The 21,711-nt window shown below is 36.1% G+C and overlaps 1 protein-coding gene across 3 annotated transcripts in view; it reads left to right on the top strand.

The window, feature by feature from the left end:
* igsf9bb (immunoglobulin superfamily, member 9Bb) overlaps positions 1-21,711 on the top strand; it is a 127,159-nt gene that overhangs the window by 70,330 nt on the left and 35,118 nt on the right. For all 3 annotated transcript variants that reach the window (XM_016492946.1, XM_016492945.1, XM_016492947.1), the window contains exons 5-15: positions 1,152-1,269; positions 3,248-3,389; positions 5,702-5,847; positions 9,638-9,780; positions 10,102-10,242; positions 10,351-10,467; positions 10,564-10,714; positions 13,237-13,360; positions 19,011-19,186; positions 20,727-20,953; positions 21,485-21,569. In XM_016492946.1, the coding sequence (XP_016348432.1) occupies positions 1,152-1,269; positions 3,248-3,389; positions 5,702-5,847; positions 9,638-9,780; positions 10,102-10,242; positions 10,351-10,467; positions 10,564-10,714; positions 13,237-13,360; positions 19,011-19,186; positions 20,727-20,953; positions 21,485-21,569 (1,570 nt within the window). The remainder of the gene's footprint in view (positions 1-1,151; positions 1,270-3,247; positions 3,390-5,701; positions 5,848-9,637; positions 9,781-10,101; positions 10,243-10,350; positions 10,468-10,563; positions 10,715-13,236; positions 13,361-19,010; positions 19,187-20,726; positions 20,954-21,484; positions 21,570-21,711) is intronic.

Below are 21,711 nucleotides of genomic sequence, written 5' to 3'. Positions count from 1 at the left end.
CTTCAGCTGACCAATCAGCAGAAAGGGGCGTTTAATTCCCGCCCACATGTAGAAATCGAATATTCAAGCGGTTTATTCATTTTTCCACCCCTGAACGAAAAACGAAAATTTAAGCTGAATTCTCGTTTTTCGAAAAAAAAAAAAAAAAACGAAAAGGAGCCGTTTTCTCATTTTTCTACTTTCAATATTAAATAAAAAAACGAATGATCGAATGATACATGGATTCGACAGGCCTTCGAATTAAATAAGTTGCTTTTTAGTTTTTCAGGTAGGTCTAACAGTAGGGTTAAGGGCTATTGCAGACAGAAAAAATACTGTACTACATCGATGTTTCCTGTCGGCTCAATTTTTGAGTGGACTTTGCTGTTCCGATTCGCATGAACGGTATATGAGTGGAGTGACTGAGCGGAGCGCACACGCATAGAGCGGAATAATACGCAGAGCGTCACACCACGTGAAAGTGAAACCTGAGTGGTGAACTAATTTTCGGCAGCCGAAATTTCGGTGCATCTCTAATTATTGGCGACATCAGAAATGGATATTATATAATAGATGCTCTTTTGAACATTTTAGCAATTTAAAAATATTAAAAAAGGATTTTTTACACGGCACCCCTGCTCTCGACAGAAGGCACCCCGGTTGGGAAACACTGCTCTAAATCACACCATTATCGAGAGTACCACAACACATGCGCATTTCTGTTCTACGTCTGCAGCATCACGCGCATGCATTATTTACATGCTTAATTAAGTGCTCTCAATAATGGCGGAAGACGTGATTTGGAAGAGAAGAATTGTTGAATAAAGTTGTTATTTTTGTTTTCTTTGCGCACAAAAAGTATTCTCACAGTTTCGTAAAATTACGGTTGAACCACTGATGTCACATGGACTGTTTTACCAATGTCCTCCTTACTACGTTTGCGGGCCTGGGAACATTGTTACGTTGCTGTCCATGCAGAGTCAGAGAGCTCTCGGATTTCATCAAAAATATCTTAATTTGTGTTTCGAAGAGGAACGAAGATCTTACGGGTTTGTAACGACTTGAGGGAGAGTAATTAATGACAGAATTTTGATTTTTGGATGAACTATCCCTTTAATGAGATTATTTAGAATTTGGATCTCAGTAGGTGATGCTGTGACATCTCTCCACAGGTGAGTGATGGCAGCCTGACGATTGTTTCCATCAGCCGTGAGGACAGGGGAGCGTACACATGCCGAGCGTACAGCGAGCAGGGAGAGGCCGTCCATACCACACGCCTACTCGTCCAAGGTAACACAATAACTACCCTAAACTGTTTCTACAGGACTTTATTGTTTGCTATTAACTGAATGACATCACTGTCATGTTGTTGAAGTGGTGTGTTTGAACAGTCCTCTGTGTGTTTGTGTCTATGTATGTGTGTACAGTCATGCTTGCAAAGCATGCTGTAGAGCTACAGAGATAATTGGATTCCATATGTTGGCTGTCTGGTACAGTATAAAGCAGTAATGGGTTCACTGTCAGAGAGATTTTTCACCATAGTGCTGCCAAAGAAGCTTTTTCCTGTTGGGATACCTAATCTGTTCTGCATCTGCTGCTTTTAGCATGCCATGTTAGCATGTAACCCAATAACATAATGGATGTATAACTTATATTGTCTATTTGTTAACATTTTTTGTGTGTTAATTTTAAAAAAAATGTAACCAAAGCTCAGCTCCGTGGCTGTGGCCTACCCATAATCATAAATATACTTTACTTGGAGAGATTTTTCTACAAATATAAGAGTTGTCAAAAGATTATAATTAGATTTCAGTGCAGTAGTGTTCTTTATTCACCTTTTTCACACTTCTAGACAACAATAAAGCACTCCTTCCTATTTTTGTCCCATCAAATCAGTATCAAACTCAGTGCAGTCATAAAATGACATTCCTTTTTTTCTAAAACCGCTTCTTTTGAATTTCTTTTTCACCCACTGTATTAAATGGTTTAAAAGTGAATCATTGTAATAGTAGCCATTTAATTCTAACTATAATGCTAAATTATATCCTGTATAATAACACAATCAACACTGATTTGGTGTTGATGAAGGGTATGGAAGCCTGTTTCTGCCACAGTTAAGTAAAAACATAATAATAATTCTATAATTCATGATAATGAGAAACATTCTCATAATAATGACTTACTAAATAAAGAGAAACTTTCTGGTTATAATGACTTAACTCATAGTAATAATAATAGACATTAATCATGAGAAAGTTCCCATTATTATGAGATATTAAACATTAATTATAAGTTTCCAATTATTATTATGATACTATGCCTTAATCATGAGAAAGTTTATCATTATTTTGAGATACTAAGCATTAATTATGATAAAAAATTCTCATTATTATGAGGTACGTTGTAAATAAACATTAATTATAAGAAAGTTTCTCTTTATTATGAGATACTATGCATTAATCATGATAAAGATTCTTATTATTTTGAGATACACTGCATTATATAAATGAGACTTTCGTCTATGAGCGTAACACCTTTGGTCACTTCACGTTGATCATATGGTATGTTCCCGTTTGAGTAGGTGGTTCTTTACCAGAATAAGAATTGTCGACCAGACCGAGAATGACCGGAAACTCTAGGGAACATAAATGAGTGAGAGAATTTCCATTTTTAATGAAAAAAAAGTTTTCTGTTAGCTTAAATAAAAATCAACTGCTGAGACATAAAAGTGCCAAGTTGCAGAAACACGATTTTGTAGACACGTTGGCTGTCTAGCGAGTTTGTTTTTGTACTGTAATGTGTGTGTGTGCTGTCGAGCAGGACGGAGAGCATCTGTAGAGTCCGTGCCTGCACGGGGAGCTCTCTGCAGGCTTTCTCCACAGAAGAGCCCTCTCTTTACACTGGCACTGCCAACTGAAGCGATGCCCACAGTGGGCGGTAGAGTGAGATCTGTGGGTAGGCTGCTGGGTAGAGTTCTTATCATCTTGGCCAATGATATTCAGATGAGATGGCTGATCCAAATATGTATGGTACAGCTGAGTGGTACCTTAAACCTATATTAACTCATTCAGTATGATATCATTCGGTATTCAGTATGTACACCACTGTAAATGAGGTATTGATCTGTTGAAAAGACTTTTATTAAATCTTTTCTCCAATATTGTTGTTTTTAACCTTGAAGAGGACTGAGATTGCTATATGCCGCAATAGAATGTGACACATCCTGATATGTAATGCTGATTTATTATGTGTCTCTTTTTTATTTCAGGACCCCCGTTTATTGTCTCACCGCCAGAGAACATAACCGTAAACATATCCCAGGATGCATTCTTCACTTGTCAGGCTGAGGCGTATCCTGGCAACCTAACGTACACCTGGTTCTGGGAGGAAGATAACGTCTTCTTCAAGAAGTAAAGTTATGATCGGGTTCATTACTGTACCATACCCCCACTGTCCTGTGTCCATGTGGAGTTTGTCACAGTCCATGTAGTTTCGTCATCATCATTGAGGCATCAGTGAGTTTTAGGGACTATGGCCATTGTGATACTGTTTTAGGCTTTGGTTAAACATCTTTTAAACCTATGTGTTGTGACATTTTCGTAGAAAACTGAAGGTGCACAAAATGCAACTAAATATGCCACCACTACTGATATTCTGTACACTACCGTTCAATAGTTTGGCGTCAGTTAGATTTTTTATTTTTTATAGATATTTTGTTAGATATTTTATAGATAATATAATAATACAAAAAAGGTAAATGTTGTTCTTTTGAAAGAATCCTGAAAAAAATTGTATCACGGTTTACACAGAAATGTTAAGCAGCACTGTTTGCATCTTGTAATTCTAACTTTTTGAAATTCTGAGCTTATATCTCACAATTCTTTTTTTTGTTTTGTTTCCACCACAGAATAAAGAAATAAAAAAGGTATTGGTGAGAATTGTGAGATATAAACCCAGAACTGCAATAAAAAACATAATTGTATATTTTTTATATACTTTTTTATATATATTTTTAAATTCCGTGACAGAAATAAGCTTCCTTAGAAAACAGCTCTTTTAAATTCTAAAACCAGGGCTGAATGTATTTGATCAAACATCTTACTGACCCCAAATATTTGAATGGTAGTGTTCATCTATTGATAAACAGATGCATTTTAATTTAAATGTATTTTTAATGAGTTGTCAGTCAAAAAAAGATTCAATAGTGCCAAGCTCCGCTCCCCTACAATTGCAAATAGAATTGCCAAAAAAAAGCTGAAATTTTACCTGGGAAATTTGGTTTTGTGAAGTTTTAACAGAAAAAAAATTGTTTCAATGAAAATTCACTATAACAGTTTACTATGTGTTTATCACTTGTGTTTACATTGTGTGCATGTGTGAGTGTCATTACACTTGTTTGGAGGTTCACACACCTCAGATACTGTCTCATTTGTGTCTCATTTGCCCTGTGTGAACGTTCTGATGGACTGAAATACTTTGATGCCTTATAAGTGACTAAATGGGAATGTTAGAAAGCAACTCCTCACCTGAAGACCAATTGATTTCATTTGACTTTAGCAATAGCATGATAGTCTAGTACAGGGTTGTCCAAACTCGGTCCTGGAGGGCCGGTGTCCTGCAGAGTTTAGCTCCAACCCTAATTAAACACACCTGAACCAGCTAATCAAGCTCTAACTAGGCATAGAAACTTCCAGTCAGGTGTGTTGAGGCAAGTTGGAGCTAAACTCTGCAGGACACTGGCCCTCCAGGACCGACTTTGGACATCCCTGGTCTAGTAAGCATAAAAACACAGAGCGCACAAAAATATGACATAAAACAGTGTGTCCTTTATAGTAACCTTGAATAGGAAAGGGCACAAAATGTGTGCCCACTATCATCACGATAAACGACAAACGCAGCTTCACTATAGACCCTCTCAGGTTCTCATGGTTTACGCTTCTCCTTCTCTCCCCCATGAAAAGAATATCTAGCGACATGGTGCTTGTGTCATCATACGCTCCACTAGCACTGATTAGAAGTAGTAGTGCCCTAAGCCATCCAAGACGCCCTCATGCGTGGCCTGTACACTGTGTAGAAAAGAGGCTCTGTGCAGCAGGACAGATGGAAGCACAGGCAAGAATAGAAGCCACACAGACATTTTGTCCACTGGAGCGTTTTTTTTTTCTCTGGTCTCTGCCTCGGACATTCCATCTGTTCTTGTTGAAAGAGTAGACTGTAATTCAGAAGGCTTTGAATAGTGCTTTATTCTCTGGCTTTAAATTAGTTTACGTAGGGCATACATATTTATAGGGATAGCTTTGAAAAAAAAATGTCAGTATTTACAAACTTTCATGTCGTTTCAGTAAGTGGAACATTAAAAAATTTTGTTCACTGCCATTCAAAGGTTTGGGGTTGGTAAGATTATTTTTAATGTATTACTGTAGATGTCTCTTATGCTCACCAAGGTTGTGTTTTATTTTATGTAAAATAACAAACATTGGAAAGTTGGAAATTTCAACAGCATTTAATTAAAATTTTATACAATTATAAATCTCTTTACTGTAATTTTTCATCAATTTAATGTGTCCTTGCTGAATAAAAGTATTAATTTCTTAAAAAAAAAAATATTTTGAACGGTTGTGTATGTTGTAGTGTAGACTGTTGGAATAGTATTGAATCAAGTATTGAATCATCAATACTATTGATGCTAATTCTTTGTCAATCTTTCTTTCTCTCTCTCCAGTGATCTAAAGCGCAGAGTGAGTATTCTGATCGACGGTTCGCTCATCATCTCCCAGGTGAAACCTGAGGATGCTGGGAAATACACCTGCAGCCCGAGTAACAGCCTTGGGCGCCCACCTTCTGCATCAGCGTACCTGACAGTGCATTGTGAGTCAGTCTGCTGATACACAACTAGAGACACTAAATCTTTGTCTTTCATCTGAAAACATTTGTCCTTTTCTGATGCCCCTAACTGCATTGCACAGTGCAGATGCTGAACTACAGCTGCAGTATGTAGGCGAGAAACCACCAGAATAGAATCCATTTGGTATTTTTACTTCTTTTCAAAGTATCCTGCTGATCATACAGTGGAGCTGAAAAATCCGAAAAGCATACTGATGATCAAGTATGTTATCCAGCATGATTTAAGATAGATCCAAAACATCTTGTGCTTATAAAACTAAGAACATCTGACCTTTTATGCACATAGTCAGTGTCACAAATGTGCTTATATTTGATTAGTGACCTGGTAATCATAATGAAGTTATCTTCCAAATTGTTATAAATAAATAATTGAATCAATAAACCAATAAATAAATAAATTGTTAAATTAAAGAATAAAGTAATCATTATGTCATACATTTTCCACCAATTTGTTGTGAATTAATGAATAAATGTAAAAAATAATTCTAATAAATTGATGAAAAAATAAATAATTGAACAAATAAATAAATAATTAAATTAAACAATAATTTAACGATAATATACATTTTCTTCCAGTTTGTTATAAATTAAATAAATGCATACATTTACATACATTACAAATTAGACTTTTTATTCCCAGATTTTCAGTCTGGTCTCAGATGTTTAAAACCAATGCAAATACAGTGGTATATAGTAAGACTTCCTGATATACACTGCCGTTCAAAAGTTTGGGATCGGTAAGATTTTTAATGTTTTTTAAAGAAGTTTCTTATGCTCACCAAGGCTGTTTTTTTCTGTATTTTAATCAAATAAATACAGCCTTGATGAACATAAGAGACTCCATTAAAAAAACATTAAAAATCTTTCTGATCCCAAACTTTTGAATGGCAGTGTAAGTGATTTCCTGAACTTACACTGAATGGCCTGTATTACTTTTGATACAATGACAACCTTTCACTGTAACAAATTATTTTTAAATGAAGCAGTAATTCCCAATTATATTACGTAATATCATACAGTACATGACATAATAGAGGAGGAATTCTCCTTCATCCTGAATCTGTGACATTGGTCTCCCTGGATTGAGTGTGAAAATTAAGTAACAACCTTCACCAGCAGATTCTGCCTTTTCATCACTTTTTCACATTGAGATCATACATGCAGAATAACGGTGGCATAACAGTGCTCTTTTGTAATTGATGAAAGGGTTACTTTAGTCTCCCGGCATATTCCGTCTCAATACATGGGCACGAGGGCGTATTAGCTTCAACTAGCGCTGTTGGGCAGGCTGACGCTTTCTATTTGCAGCTGAGAGATTGGAATGGCCTTCTGTCCCCGGAGTCTGGAGCTGAATTGAAACAGTGACCTTGAGTCAGTAAGCTAGCAAATCACTCAGTCACAGCTCACATCCTCCACGCCAATAGACTGATGCAAAGAACATGGGTTTTCTATACGTTGTTAAAAAAACACCAGCAAAACCCAAACATGTTGCATTTGCAGTAAATGGTGACAGGAATGAATGCTGCAGAAGTGGCTGTGGTATCCAAGGCAACAGACATCTCAGATTCCCTCGCTCGGAGGAAGCCTGTGTCGGACCAGCTTGGCTCGGTTGAAGTGGTGGAAAGGGATTACATCATAGCAGAATTCCCAGACTGCAGGAATTTTCACCTGTCCTCTGAAACAGTCTCACGTAGTCTGGCCGCCCATGTGTGTAGCGAGCAGAGGCGCAGAGAAAGTGTATTTGACAGTAAGTGAGAAAAAAGGAGGGGGGATGTAAAAGGATGACATCATCCTGTGTAGAAACCCTCTTCTCTGCAGTGACATCACCTGCAGACACTCAGGCTGGAAGCGTGGGCGATGGCGGCCCCGTTGGATGGCTGACGGCATTGCAGGTCTGCTCCGTGCATCAAGATTGCCTAATTTTTCTTCCTTTTCGTTAGCAGTCCTGTGCTTCGTCCTCACGACTGGCTTTTCTTCTGTTCTTTTCTCCACTCTGGTCCACTCCCCCCATCGTCCCGTCCCTCAGCTCCACTTGTGCTAAAAATAGACCCTGGCACTTTGCTAAGCGTTAAGATGGAGCAGTGTATTTCTTCAAAGTGTTCGTTTCGGAGCGCCGCTCCCTCTCGTTCTCCAGCATGCTGCGGTTGGCTGGTGTCTTCACTAATGAGAGACTGTGATTTATGAGTCACACGCAACTGAATCTCTTTTACAGCATTATTGATAGTCTTCACTTTAGATGTTGTTTATACAATATAAAGAATGGAAAAGTTATCAGAAATAATACTGTTATTTATGCTTTGTGGCACAAAGGAATTAAAGGGATAGTTCACACTAAATTAGTTACTCACCCTCATGTCGTCCCAAACCTGTAAGAACTTTGTTCATCTTCAGAACACAAATTAAGATATTTTTGATGAAATCCGAGAGCTTTCTGACCCTTCATAGACAGCAACACAACTGATACGTTCAAGGCCCAGAAAGGTAGTAAGGATATATCGTTAAAATAGTCCAAGCTAGCAGAGTACTTTTTGTGCACAAAGATAACAACTTTATTCAACAATTTCTTCACTTCCGTGTCAGTCTTCGCTGCGCGTTCATGACAGTACCACGACGCATGCGTGTGCATTCCTCTGCTTGTAATCAAGGCGCAGTGAATGCATCGTGGTACTCTTGTGAATGCTCGTCGAAGACTGACACAGAAGAGAAGAAATTGTTGAATAAAGTCATTATTTTGTTTTCTTTGCACAGAAAGTATTCCTGTTCCTTCTTAATATTATGGTTGAACCACTTATGTCACATGAACCATTTTAATGATGTCCTTACTACCTTTCTGGGCCTTGAAGGTGTCAGTTACATTGCACTCTAAGCAGGGTCAGAAAGCTCTCTGATTTCATCAGAATATCTTAATTTGTGTTCTGAAGATGAATGAAGGTCTTACAGGTTTGGAACGACATGAGGGTGAGTAATTAATGACAGAATTTTCATTTTTGGGTGAACTATACCTTTAATAGTAGCATTTCAAAACATTTGGTTGGTTTTAGAAGATACCATATATGTTTCCTTCATTGCCTGTGATATTGCACAATTCTGGACATGCATTTGATTGACCAAATAATGTGTTTGTTATGTATGGTGTGTTTATTTGTTATATTTATGTATTAATTTCTCATTCAAAAGTTTGGGGTTGGTTATTAGCTTGTGCTCACCAAGACTGCATTTATTTGATCAAAAGTACAGTTAAAAGTAATATTATGAAATATTATTAACATTATTATTATTGCTCTCTCAATTAAAATCAGCCCACAACACCTTACCATTGTCTTTTTAACTGCCTATGTTGTGGAGAGTTTTGCATGGGCAAACATAACTCACATTTTCTGTAGAAAATATAAAAATTTAGTTTGAAAATGTAGTTGTGTTTCCAAGGCACTTACCGTGCTGTACTACGATTAGCTGAGTAATAGTCTCAATGTGAGCTTGTTCAGACCTTTTTGTCTGATTTCAGACTCTCTCTTCTGTGATGTGAGAGCAAAAAGTTCTTTATTAGTGTACTTCTCCATCAGTAGTTGACTCATTCAGAGGATTTGTGCTAAATGTTCCAGACTAATGACTCGGAGAGACATCCGGAACTAACTCCTCTCATCTGTCTGACAGTTTAACAATGCACAAAACCGTGCATGTCTAAAATATCAGATATCTAACATCTCAACATTTATGCTGTATTTTTTGTTTCTACTCTTGTTGTGTTCCATAGACCCTGCCCGTGTGGTAAACATGCCGCCCGTTATTTACGTGGCCATCGGACTGCCGGGGTACATCCGCTGCCCGGTGGATGCCAACCCGCCTGTCACTTCAGTGAAGTGGAAAAAAGACGGCCTGCCTCTGCGGATAGAGAAGGTGAGTCCAGCTGGACAATGATCTCAGTGTTTTCACAGATGCTGTCACATGGGCCTGTGTGAGACAAAGACAAAGATCACTGGCTCCTCTTCAACTATAAAGCCGATTTATGAAGAATCATGTGACTGAAATATATTAAAATATATTAAAATAGAAAAGTAATTAATTAAATTATAATAGTATTTTTAAATAAAAATGTAGTTGTTGTGGGCAAAAGACTTAAAAAAACAAACATCTTACTTACCACAAACTTTTACATGGTAGTGTACAAAATAATTCGTTCAATTCGTTCAGTAGAGAATCAATTTCTCTCTGTTTCAGTACCCTGGCTGGAGCCAAATGGAAGATGGGAGCATTCGAGTGTCTGAGGTGACAGAGGACTCTCTCGGCACCTACACCTGCGTGCCTTACAATAGCCTCGGTACAATGGGACAGTCCCCTCCCGCCCCTCTGGTGCTAAAGGTAAAGAATGAAACTTGTAGGTTTTATTCATTCTTCCTTTTCCTTATTTACCTTTTTGATAATATCTTCTATTTGCATCAATATAACGTGGTGTTTGGCGTTGGATAGGACCCACCCAAATTTCTGGTGGTTCCTGGAGGGGAGTACAGACAGGAGGCTGGTCGAGAGCTGGTCATCCCCTGTGAGGCAGAAGGAGACCCATTCCCCAACATTACATGGAGAAAGGTAACCTGTATCCTTAAGAATCCTTAAGTAGGAATTCTGTATCATTGTCAACCCAACTGAAGTGTTTGCTAGAACTGTTTTCTTTTATTGGAGAAGGTAGGGAAGCCCAGCAGAAGCAAGCACAATGTCCAACCGAGAGGCAGCTTACAGTTCAAATCTCTCAGCAAGGAGGACCACGGGGAGTGGGAGTGTGTCGCCTCCAATGTCGTCACGAGCATCACTGCCAGCACGCACCTCCTAGTAATCGGTAGGAGGCGTTGAGACAAATGGCGCTACTTCATGATGCACAAACACGACTTGCGATAAAGTGGTTTTTCCATACAGCGATGAATTTTGATCATATTAGATTAAAGAGTGTTATTTTCGTTGAAAGTGCACAAAAATATTAGTTTATATTTTGCAGGACAACAGTGGTCTTTGTCTCAGGGTTCTAGGAGTAACCCTAACATATCAGGGAATTTTTTTAAAGTCATGGAAATTACTATATTGAGTATATATTTTTCTAGTTCTACTCTGATGTAAAATACTTTTTGGCTAATTATTATTTCTGTGCTCCAGTGTTATTTTAGTATATTAGTATATATTTGTTAGTTTTTTTAATATTATTATAAATATTTTGAATTACCTGTTATTTTTTTATATTTTCAGTAAATTTTTTAGCATGAGTTTTAGTAATTTGGTTATGTACTTATGTCATTTTTATTATTTTTAAAACATTTTCTATTTAATTTAAAAAAAATTGTTACTTTTTTTCAGTTAGTTGCCAAGGCAGCTTTTCTGATTTTCAGGTTTTTTTAGATGTAGTTTTTATGTAGTATTTTATAAATACTAAGAATTTATTTTATTTTTCAGCTTTATTTCAATTATTGTGTTTTTATATATATAGTTTTAGTTTTAACAGTAACTGCTCTTCACAAAAATTTTGTTGAGCAAATTATTCTTTCAAGGACTTTTGTTTCAGTGAGTTCATCTAACAGGTTCACAAATCAGCCTGAATGACTCGGTTCTAAATTGCGGTGACCGGGAGGTGACATGTTCGGTTCACTTAGTTTTGTGGTGGCCACGCCATAATAACTCGTGGGAACGTGACGTTGAGGGAACAACATATTTTTCTCGTGGCCACGAGTTTAATGCGTAAACAAACCTGCGTGACCATAGCAACTCGGGATTATCAAAAATGGATAAAACATAAAAATATAACTAATAATATACAAATATTATGGGGAAAAGACCCATATCAGTTAATAGAATTAAAATACTGTAGGATGGATAAAAATATTTTCTTGTAGGCCTATTTTATATTATGCACTTTATGTAACATTTATTCATGATAAAATTCATTTGAATGCTGACTATCGCATGTAATACAGTCCGGTAGCCAAGGCCTATGGTTAATATAATAATTTAATAATGTAATAATTTCTATAATCAATAATATAATAATTTCTTAATTAATCATATCCCTCAACATAGCATCTCGAGGCCACAACATAATATCACGTTCCCACAAGTTAATATGACGTTCCCACAAATGAATATCTCGTGGCCACGACATAATATCACGTTCCCACAAGTTAATATGACGTTCCCACAAATTAATATGTCGTGGCCACGACATATTATCACGTTCCCACGAGTTATTATGTCGTGGCCACGACAAAACTAAGTGAACCGAACACGTCACCTCCCGGTCACCGTACTAAATTGTCTAAATCAAAAACATTAAAAGAAATCTTTATCCAGTATATCAAACAAAAAGGAAAAATCATCGGTTGAAAACTGTGGGTACCATGTAGACTTTATAATGATATCTGTCAGTTAATGTTTTACCCTATTCACAGACTAGGTATTTCTCATTTATGATTAAAGAGTATTTCTCATTTATGATTAAAGTATTGTGAAAAAATTAAGAAAATTAAGCAGGTTTTCTGAGAAAAAGTTAGTTGTGATCTCCCTAATCATCTAATCAAGTACTGTATATTAATGAAGCTCTTTCTAGGGTACTGATTTGACTGGTGTCTTCATTTCATGTTGTCACTTTAATACCACATACTTGCCAAAAGTATCGATTTTTGTGTAAAGATTACTTGCTTCAATACTTTGAAGTATATTCATATGCAGACTTACACTCTTATAGGATATAGCTTATAAATTCAAAAGAGGAAAGTAGTGCAAATGCTAACGTCCTGTCTCTTTCTATTAGTGGCTAGTGCAGCTGTAAACAAACACTGCCAGCTTAGTCCTTATATTGCTGCCCGCTTGTATTGGCATGCACGCCGTGCTATTGGGCACTGTTTGTATTTGTTTGACTGCAGTGAAACTGCAGAATAACTGACCTTAGTTAAAGAAACTTTCTGATTAGCAGCCAAGCAGCAGCTGCTAGGCTAAACTGTTAGCTATTCAATGAGTTCCTCTCAAAAAGCTCTCTGTACAAAAGTCCTTTGGTAGGTTGGGTCTCCGAGGGATATTATATGCTGTGAGCGAACTGCTAGAAATGGTTCAGTGTCTTAGTATAGAGGGATTTTCCTCAAAAGCACCCCCACAGGCTAACAGTTAGCTGTTGAATAAGCGATAAAGGATAAATGATGCACACAGAGTCTGTTTGTTTGTGTTAGCGCAAGTGTTTGTGTTAAGACAAGTGAGCTAATCACTCTGACCGAGGGCTTTTTACAGACAACGTTTTAGGGAAATAAAATATGTGTGGCCTTAGCTTTTGTGTACAAGTGTGTGTTTATATTGAGTGTGACACGAGTTGTCCTCCTCCCACAGGCACAAGCCCACACGCACCCGCCAAAGTCCACGTTTCGGTCTCGACGACCTCGGCCAACATCTCGTGGGAACCCTGTTACGACGGCGGCTTTGAGCAGACATTCTCAGTCTGGTATGGCCATGTGTGAGTCATCCCAGCATGCTTTGCTTTCTGCTTCTTTTCCTAACTGTTGACCTGAGCTCTGCCGCTGCTGTGAGGCTGCTACATCTGCGGGCAATGGGTGGCATGGGGCAAAACCTTTCCCCATAGGGGTGAGATGACCAGCAGGGCCCTCCAATCTTGAGTCAGACACACTGTTAATATTAATGTCAGTGCAGCTTTATAGTTATGGGTATAATATCATGGTCAGGACTCTTTATATGACATATAATTAATAAAATACAGTCTAGTTTGATGTAAGTCTTGTTCATAACTTCCAAACAACTTCATACCGGAATGTCTTGAGCAAAGATAATCATTCTGTGATTAATCCAGACCCACTGAGTTTTTTTGTTCTCTGAGTAGTTAGCTAGCATGTTGGCCGTGATAATTTTGCTCATAACGATAGAATCGGAATGGAATGATCAGGCAGCAAAATCCCTCCACGGAGTCGTTATGAGTCGCTGCATGCAAAGTTTTGCTGTTGTGTGCAGTTCGACTGCTTTTTAAACACTTCAGCACACTAAAATAATGACATTTATGAGATTTAGAAGAAACAGTCTGCTGTTGAATCTGGCGTGCCATCGGTTGTAATATTTTTTATGGAAAACACATGTATGTTAGGGTAAGTTTTTTATTATTATTATTATTATTATTATTATTATAGTTTAATGTCAAGAACCCCTTTACTAAAATATAAAGGCAGCTCTATATTTTTATTTATACATTCATGCACACAGACCTGTTCATACTGTGAGAAAAATTATAGTGTTGTTCACCCCAAAATTAGTTGTCATCATTTAATTTTTTTGTTTAATTTAGTTATTTAATTTTAGTTATGTTATGTGCTTTGTCATTTTTATAAAAATATTTTTAAATATTAAATAAAATTTTTAATTTTTAATTTAAGTTTTAGTAATTTTAGTACTTATTTCAGTTAGCTGCCAAGGGAACATAAGTTATTTTTAAAAAGAAATGTAAGTTTTTCTGGTAGAATTTATTTTATTTCAACTTGATTTAAATGATCAAAAACTATTTTTAATAATTTTAGTTTTTGCTAACATATGTTAACATACATTAACACTGTGCCATTTACTCACCCTCATGTCCTTCCAAACCTGTATGACTTCTTTTCTTCGGTGTAACAGAACAGAAGCATATTTTCTTTCTTCTGTGGATATTTTAAAAATTTATTTTTTTATGCATATAATGGAGTGACATGAGTGCAAGTAAATGAGGACAAAATTTTCATGGAAGCACATTGTAGATATTAATCCTGATAATATAGAAAACATCAAATGACATTTCTAAAGAATGTTTAGAAGTACAGTAGAACTCAGATGTGAACCTGTAGTTTGTACTGTACATACAGTACAGTATTGTGCAGTACAGTATGACGCCCTGAGAGATTCTGATGATTCTTATGCATGAAAAGTATGTATTAATGTAAAGACTTTGTCTTGTGCCTTCTCGCAGTTCAGTGCTAAACAGATTTTGATATTTTAACCGTATGCAGAAAACCAACTATTGCAAGTAAGTATTTACTGTATCATAATTTAAAAAGTTTTCATTACTTGCTTCGGTAAGGTGACATCCAGGGTTTAAAGAGGTGCCCCTGCGGTACTTTTGTTAGTGACTTGATCCATAACGGCAAACTCTTGCTTCTGGCTTAATCAGCAGCACATTCGTCTCCTCTGCCTCTCTTCATCTCTCTGCTGCCCATGCCAGCGCTTCTGCATCCCTGTGATTCTGCTCCCTGTGTGGCGCTGTCCTCTACGATATTCACCCGGAATATCAGCATTCTATAGCTTTCTGTGCTCCTGACTCTATAGAATGGCACATGCTTCGCAATAGTCTTTGTATGTTTGCTTTGGTGGGTATGACAAGAACATTTCAATTGTATGTCTTTAAAGCTGTGTCTTTGCTAGCGATACTTGGAACTTACTCATTTTAGAACATATTTCACCAGGTAACAGATGGCAGCAGTGTTTTATGGGAATGTAGCATGAACAGGTTTAGCCCGTTGCGAGCCCTGGAGACAGATTTCACTCCTTTTTGAGCTATTAATAGTCATGAAATTTAGTTTAGAGTTTAGAGACACACATGGCTGTTATATGGAGAAAAATAGAGGAAAGTGTAAGGATTATATGACCTGGGAAAGGAATGTTTATATATAGGACTGTATACAGTATATACACTACCCTTCAAATATTTTCCGGTTGGTAAGGTTTTTTTTTTCTTTTGTTTTTAAAAGAGAAGTCTCTTATGCTCACCAAGAATGCATTTATTTTATGAAATATAAAGTATAAAAGGAAAAAAGTGAAATATTGTTACAATTAAAAATAACCTTTTATTTTTAATACATTTCAAAATAAAATGTACTCCTGTGATGTCAAAGCTGAATTTTCATCAGCCATTACTTTATGCTTCAGTGTCACATGATCCTTCAGAAATCATTTTAATATGCTGATTATGTACTTAATAAACAATGTTGAAAGCGGTTGTGCTGCATAATATTTCTGCGGCTTAATATTTCAGGATTCTTTGATGAATAGAAAGTTCAAAAGAACAGCATTTATTTGAAACAGAAATATTTTGTAACAATGTAAGTCTTTACTCTCACTTTTAATGCATCTTTTCCTGATTAAAAGTATTAATTTAATAAAAAAAATACCGACCACAATCTTTTGAACTGTAGTGTTAAAATATATATATATGTTAAATCAGCATTATGCGCCTACATTGCGGCTGCAGTAAGGTACCCAATTATTATCTTTCTTAGTGCTTGTTTAAGTTTTTTTGCAACTTGCAACTTTAACTGAACTGAGGAATCACGGCACATATTATTATATTAATATATATTTTTTGTTGTTTGTTCGTATTCTTCATGCTAAGGGTGAATAAAAAATAACATAAAAAATGTTGCTTCAGATTGAATATGTTGCTTCAGACTAAAAAACTGACATGAATTCTTACCCGGGTGTTAACTCATCAAGAAATGAGATGTATCATATTTATTTCCAAGTATGTGGCGCAGATCGGAATGTGATTTTTGCTGTTCACATTGTCATCCAAGACAGATCTGTGTCTCATATAAGGGAACCGTGTCTGTATGTCACACTCAGCATTTCTTCACAGTCTATACTGTCTACTAACTTGAGCCCTTCCACTAACACAGCAGTCCACACATGCAAAAGCTAAAGAAGAATAGAAGCCCCATGGAGGATGAAAGCATATTAATCCTCACCCAAGGGCCAGACCTTCCTCACTGTTCTGCTTCCGACTTCTTCTTAGATCATCATTATCTGCTGGCCTGATGTGTCCACCATGGGTGCCTGAGCAATCGGAGACCTGTGCCAAGAGCTGACTAAAGGTGTCATTTGAAACATTGGGCAGTGTGACTCATGCTTTAAAGGTTGTGTATGAATGGCCTTTAAAGGTGACCCACGTGAGCTCAACAGCTCCCATCAGCCTCATTGACGCAGATAGTTGGCGTGTTCCTGCTACTTCCTGTGCATTGCAGGAGAGGTGGCGAGCGACCGCTGAGATGCTGTGAATAACACACATCTCAAGAGCCTGTGAACTCTCAAGCTATAAGGGCATGAAGGAAGTGATCAATTAGACTTCAATGGAATATTATAACTCACCAATAGGAACAGGGCGAATGACGTATACACCTGATAACTTACTATTTTCTTTTTGAAAGTCATTAATAGTCCTAACACAGTGTAATTTCAATATCTCAAAGGATGCCTTGTGTTTAGCACAGCAATCTGTGAGAAAGATGACATTTTGAACGTTTTGGTTCTTGCATTAAGATGGTATAACTATACTATATATATTATTACATAAAATATTTAAACATTTGTTTTGAGAAAATGAATTCTATATATTTTATATTTATGGAAGCCTGTTTCCGCCACTGAATATAAAATTGCGACTTTTTATCTCACAATTCAGACTTTTTTCTCGCAATTACAAGTTCATTTATTCTCAGAATGACGTGATACAAACACACATTTCTGAGAGTCAGAATTGTGAGATATTAACTCGCAATTTTTAAGGTATAAAGTCAGAATTGCGGGATATAATTCTGACTTTTTTCTCACTAATGTGACATATCTCGCAATTCTGACTTTTTTCTCACAAATGCAGTTTGAATCTCGCCATTCTGACTTCAGAATTGCATGATATAAACTCACAACTTTGAGTTATAAAGTCAGAATAGTGAGATATAAACTCACAATTCTGACTTTTCTCACAAATGTTAGTTTATATCTTGCAATTGGGACTTTATGACACGCATTTGCGAGTTATCAAGTCCAAATTGTGAGATAAAAAGTCACAATTCTGAGAACATATCAGTCTTTTTTCCCCTCAGAATTGGACTTTATAACTTATAACTGCAGGCCTATATCACGTAATTCTGAGAAAAAGTCAGAATTACGAATTTATAGTATGCAACTCTGAGAAAAAATTCAGAATTGCGAAATGTAAACTCGTAATTGTGAGAAAAAAAATCAGAATTGTGAGATAAAAAGTCGCAATTACCATTTTTTTTTATTCAGTGGCAGGAACGGGCTTCCATACATTTCTAATGTTATAAATTAACAAATATATATATATATATATATATATATATATTAATATATTAGTTTGTATATTATACGTATTATTTATTTCGTTCTTGTTTAGGTATTCAGCGTTTTTAACATATATTCTTATTTTTATGATGGATTTTCATATTTTAAGACTGATAGTTTGAATAGTAAGATAGATAGTTTAAAAAAAAAACACCCATGTAAGTTTCAGTTTTGTCACAGATTCACCTTTTATAGTTTATGGTGAACAAAGACACCATGTATGTTTTGTGCGTCCTTGGAGAGGCAGTTTATTTTAAATCAAATATAAATATATAATAAATGGAGGAAATAAAGTGTCATGAGGATGATAATACTGTACTGAAGGGGGGCATGCATGGTGTCCTTGTGTTGCTTTCGTACAATAAAGGTCGAAGAAATTCAGCTTGAATTTAGTCAGGACGTCCGGTGGGAGTCATTTCATGCATGCCAAGGGCAGCAGTTTATCAGAATGAAGCATGCTGGCTGTAGGTGCAGCTACACAAAGTTTTGAGCATGCAAAACTACTTGGATATGTGCAACAGAACATGATGTGACAGTCCAGGGCTTCTGTAGTTAAAAGTCTGTAAAAGATCTGTAGTCTGTAAAAAATCACTACTCCACTTATCCACAACATCGTAGCCATTCTGGTGGTTTCTATAAGGAGATGTATTGTCCATAAGACTCATTTCAAGCCATAGGTCTTTCTCAAGAGATCCAGGGGAAAGAGCTGTAGACAAGATACACTGAAGATCTATGAGGATATTTTTGTAAAGATCAGCGGTCGAAAACGCATTCTTCAGAATTTCCTCTGGGAAACCGTGAGACAGTTTTTGTGTTATTGGATGTCACTGAGCACTCACACTGAGCCAAACAAGCTGTCTTTTTACGTCTAGCTGCAGGCAGTGCTCTCATCAGTATTGTGAGCGACATGGCAATCATTATCGGAGCGTATGCGCATGTATGCTTGTGCCGTGCTGAACTCTCTCCATCTGTGCATGTGACTCCTCCTGCAGGGTGAAGAGGGAGCAGTTAGGACCGCATGACTGGCTGTCCATGCCTGTGCCCAGCGGGCAGCACTGGCTCCTTGTGCAAGGCCTGGAGCCCGAGACGGCCTACCAATTCAGCGTCCTGGCCCAGAACAAGCTGGGGACGGGCCCGTTCAGCGAGGTCGTCACTGTGAACACACTAGGTTGGCCACCTGCACGATACAATTTACAAAGACAAGATCATCTCTGCCTGACAGAAATGCATTTTATTGTAGGGATGGGAATGGCAGAATTTAAGGATAACAGTATTTTGATCCCTGTTATAATGTTTTTTTTAGTACCTTTGAATAAGCTCCAAATACATAATCGTAACTATATTAGACTATATTATATATTTTATTTACAGAAATATTGAAATTATGGCTGGTAGTGATAAGCTGATCATTTTAATTGTATTGTCTTCTAAACGGATATTAGTATTACAAATACTACGAAATAGTATTAAAATACTATTTTGTCTAAATAAATTGGAAAGAACACACTAACAACTGAAACCTAGTCATTTTAAATGCTACAAGTGAATTTAGGCATCATAACTTTATATGTAAATATTTATAATGTATATGTTTATTTTGAGATTTTTTTTATTTGAAATTTACATTTAACATTAAAATGATTAGTGTTTTTAGGATTTTCTTGAACTGAGTATTAGATACCAATAAATAATCAAGTATCCAAAATTGGAATATAGTGATTAAAAGAAATTGTAATATAATAATAATAATAATAATAATAATAAATTATATGATACTGTAATACTAGCAAATTTATCACTTATATATCACTACAGGTCAGATGTTTGGGGTCAGCAAACATCTGAACTGTAGATTCAGATGTTTTTTTGTTTTTGTTAAATTTATACTATACTATTTATACTATAGAATTTAATACTTTTATTCAACAAAGATTAATCAAGTTAACCAAAAGTGAACATAGAGCAGTATCTTTTTAGTATAACTGAGATACAATTATAGTTTTTATTAAAATTGTAATAATTTTATTAATTTCAATTTTAGGTCAAGTTTTAGTAATTTTGTTGTGTTTTTTTTGTTGTTGTATTTTTTTTAATTCATACTATACTATTTATACTATAAAATTAATACTTTTATTCAGCAAAGATGAATCAAGTTAGCCAAAAGTGTCCATAAAGCAGTATTATTATAGTATAACTGAGATACTATTATAGTTTTTATTAAAATTTTAATCATTTTTATTAATTTTAATGAAGTTATAGTTAATTTAGTAATAGTTAATTCTGTTGTCTGTTATTTGTCATTTTTAGTATTTTTTTTCTATATGTATGTATATAATTTTTTTAATTTTAGTAATTTTAGTACATTAAGTTTTTTATATATTTTATTATTTAATTTATTCAGTTAACATTTATTTTTATTATATAAATGAAAATATTTTTATGGTTTTAATTTATGTTTTTAATTTAAATTTTAGTTAACTATAATAACCCTGCTGTAAAGACATTTATAATGTCAAAAAATATATGTCAAATAAATGCTGCTCTTTTGAACTTTCTTTTAATCTTAAAATAATTAAAAAAAAATTATAATTGTTTTCACAAAAAATGTTAAGCAGCACTACTGTTCTCAGCATTAATAAGAAGAGATGTTTCTTAAACATCAAATCAGAATGTTTAAATGATCCAGTGGTTTACTTTGTTTCCTCTAGTATTTCCTATAAGTACCCCAGAACCACTGGTGCTGCTTACCCCACCACGGTGCCTCACAGCCAACCGGACACAGCAGGGAGTCCTACTCACATGGATCCCTCCAGCCAATCACACGTCGCCAATTGATCACTACATCATGGAGTTCCGCCTCGGGGAGAGGTGGGATGTTCTTGATGATGCAATCCCTGCTGGAGAGACAGAGCTTTTGGCTAGAGACCTGGTTCAGGTATGCCTGTGATGACCATTTCAAAAGATTGACATAAGGCTTGTATTGGCATTCCTGCAGGTGTAAATGTGTTTGAGCATAAAACAAACTACAGCGAGAATAAAAGTTACGCCTTCTTTCTTTGTGTGAACATTTGGGCAGTGTTATACAAATCTTCACACATAGTGACGTAGGTATGTGGGGCGTGTTAGAACGAGCCGTTTTAGGTAGGCGTGGCTGACTCTTAACTTTTATAAATAATATCTCTTTGGATTTGAGACTTTAGTCTTTGCAACTTTACAGATCTTCTTTATGCACCAAGAGCTTGTAACACTCCAAAGAGAAAGGAAAAATTGAAATCGCATCATATGACCCCTTTAATGCTGTAGCTCTAAAAGCATAATTCATCCAACAATAAATATTTAGTCATCATTTTGTTTATTAAATGTACATTTGGGGGGAAAAAGCAAAAAGGTGGGGAAATCTTCCTCAAGGTTTTCTACTGCAACTAAAGTTCAAATGGATTGAGTTTTCTAGTCATCTGTTTTGCAGGAAGCCTGGTATGAGTTCAGAGTGATGGCGGTTATGGAGGACCATGTCAGTGAGCCCAGTAATGTAGTGGGAGTCTCTAGCACAGGTCAGTGCTCTGAGGATTTTTATAGTCCATATGGGTTTTGAAAATGTATTGTGAGATTTACTGCACATAATATCATGTTATACTGTGACATTTTAGTGTAGACCCACACAAGCATTTATGGAGTGAGTTGATTCTGAAATAG

Source organism: Sinocyclocheilus anshuiensis, unplaced genomic scaffold, assembly GCF_001515605.1.
Source record: "Sinocyclocheilus anshuiensis isolate Anshui unplaced genomic scaffold, SAMN03320099.WGS_v1.1 scaffold1208, whole genome shotgun sequence".
In the NCBI taxonomy this organism is placed as follows: domain Eukaryota; kingdom Metazoa; phylum Chordata; class Actinopteri; order Cypriniformes; family Cyprinidae; genus Sinocyclocheilus; species Sinocyclocheilus anshuiensis.
This window is presented reverse-complemented; position numbering and strand designations above follow the sequence as displayed.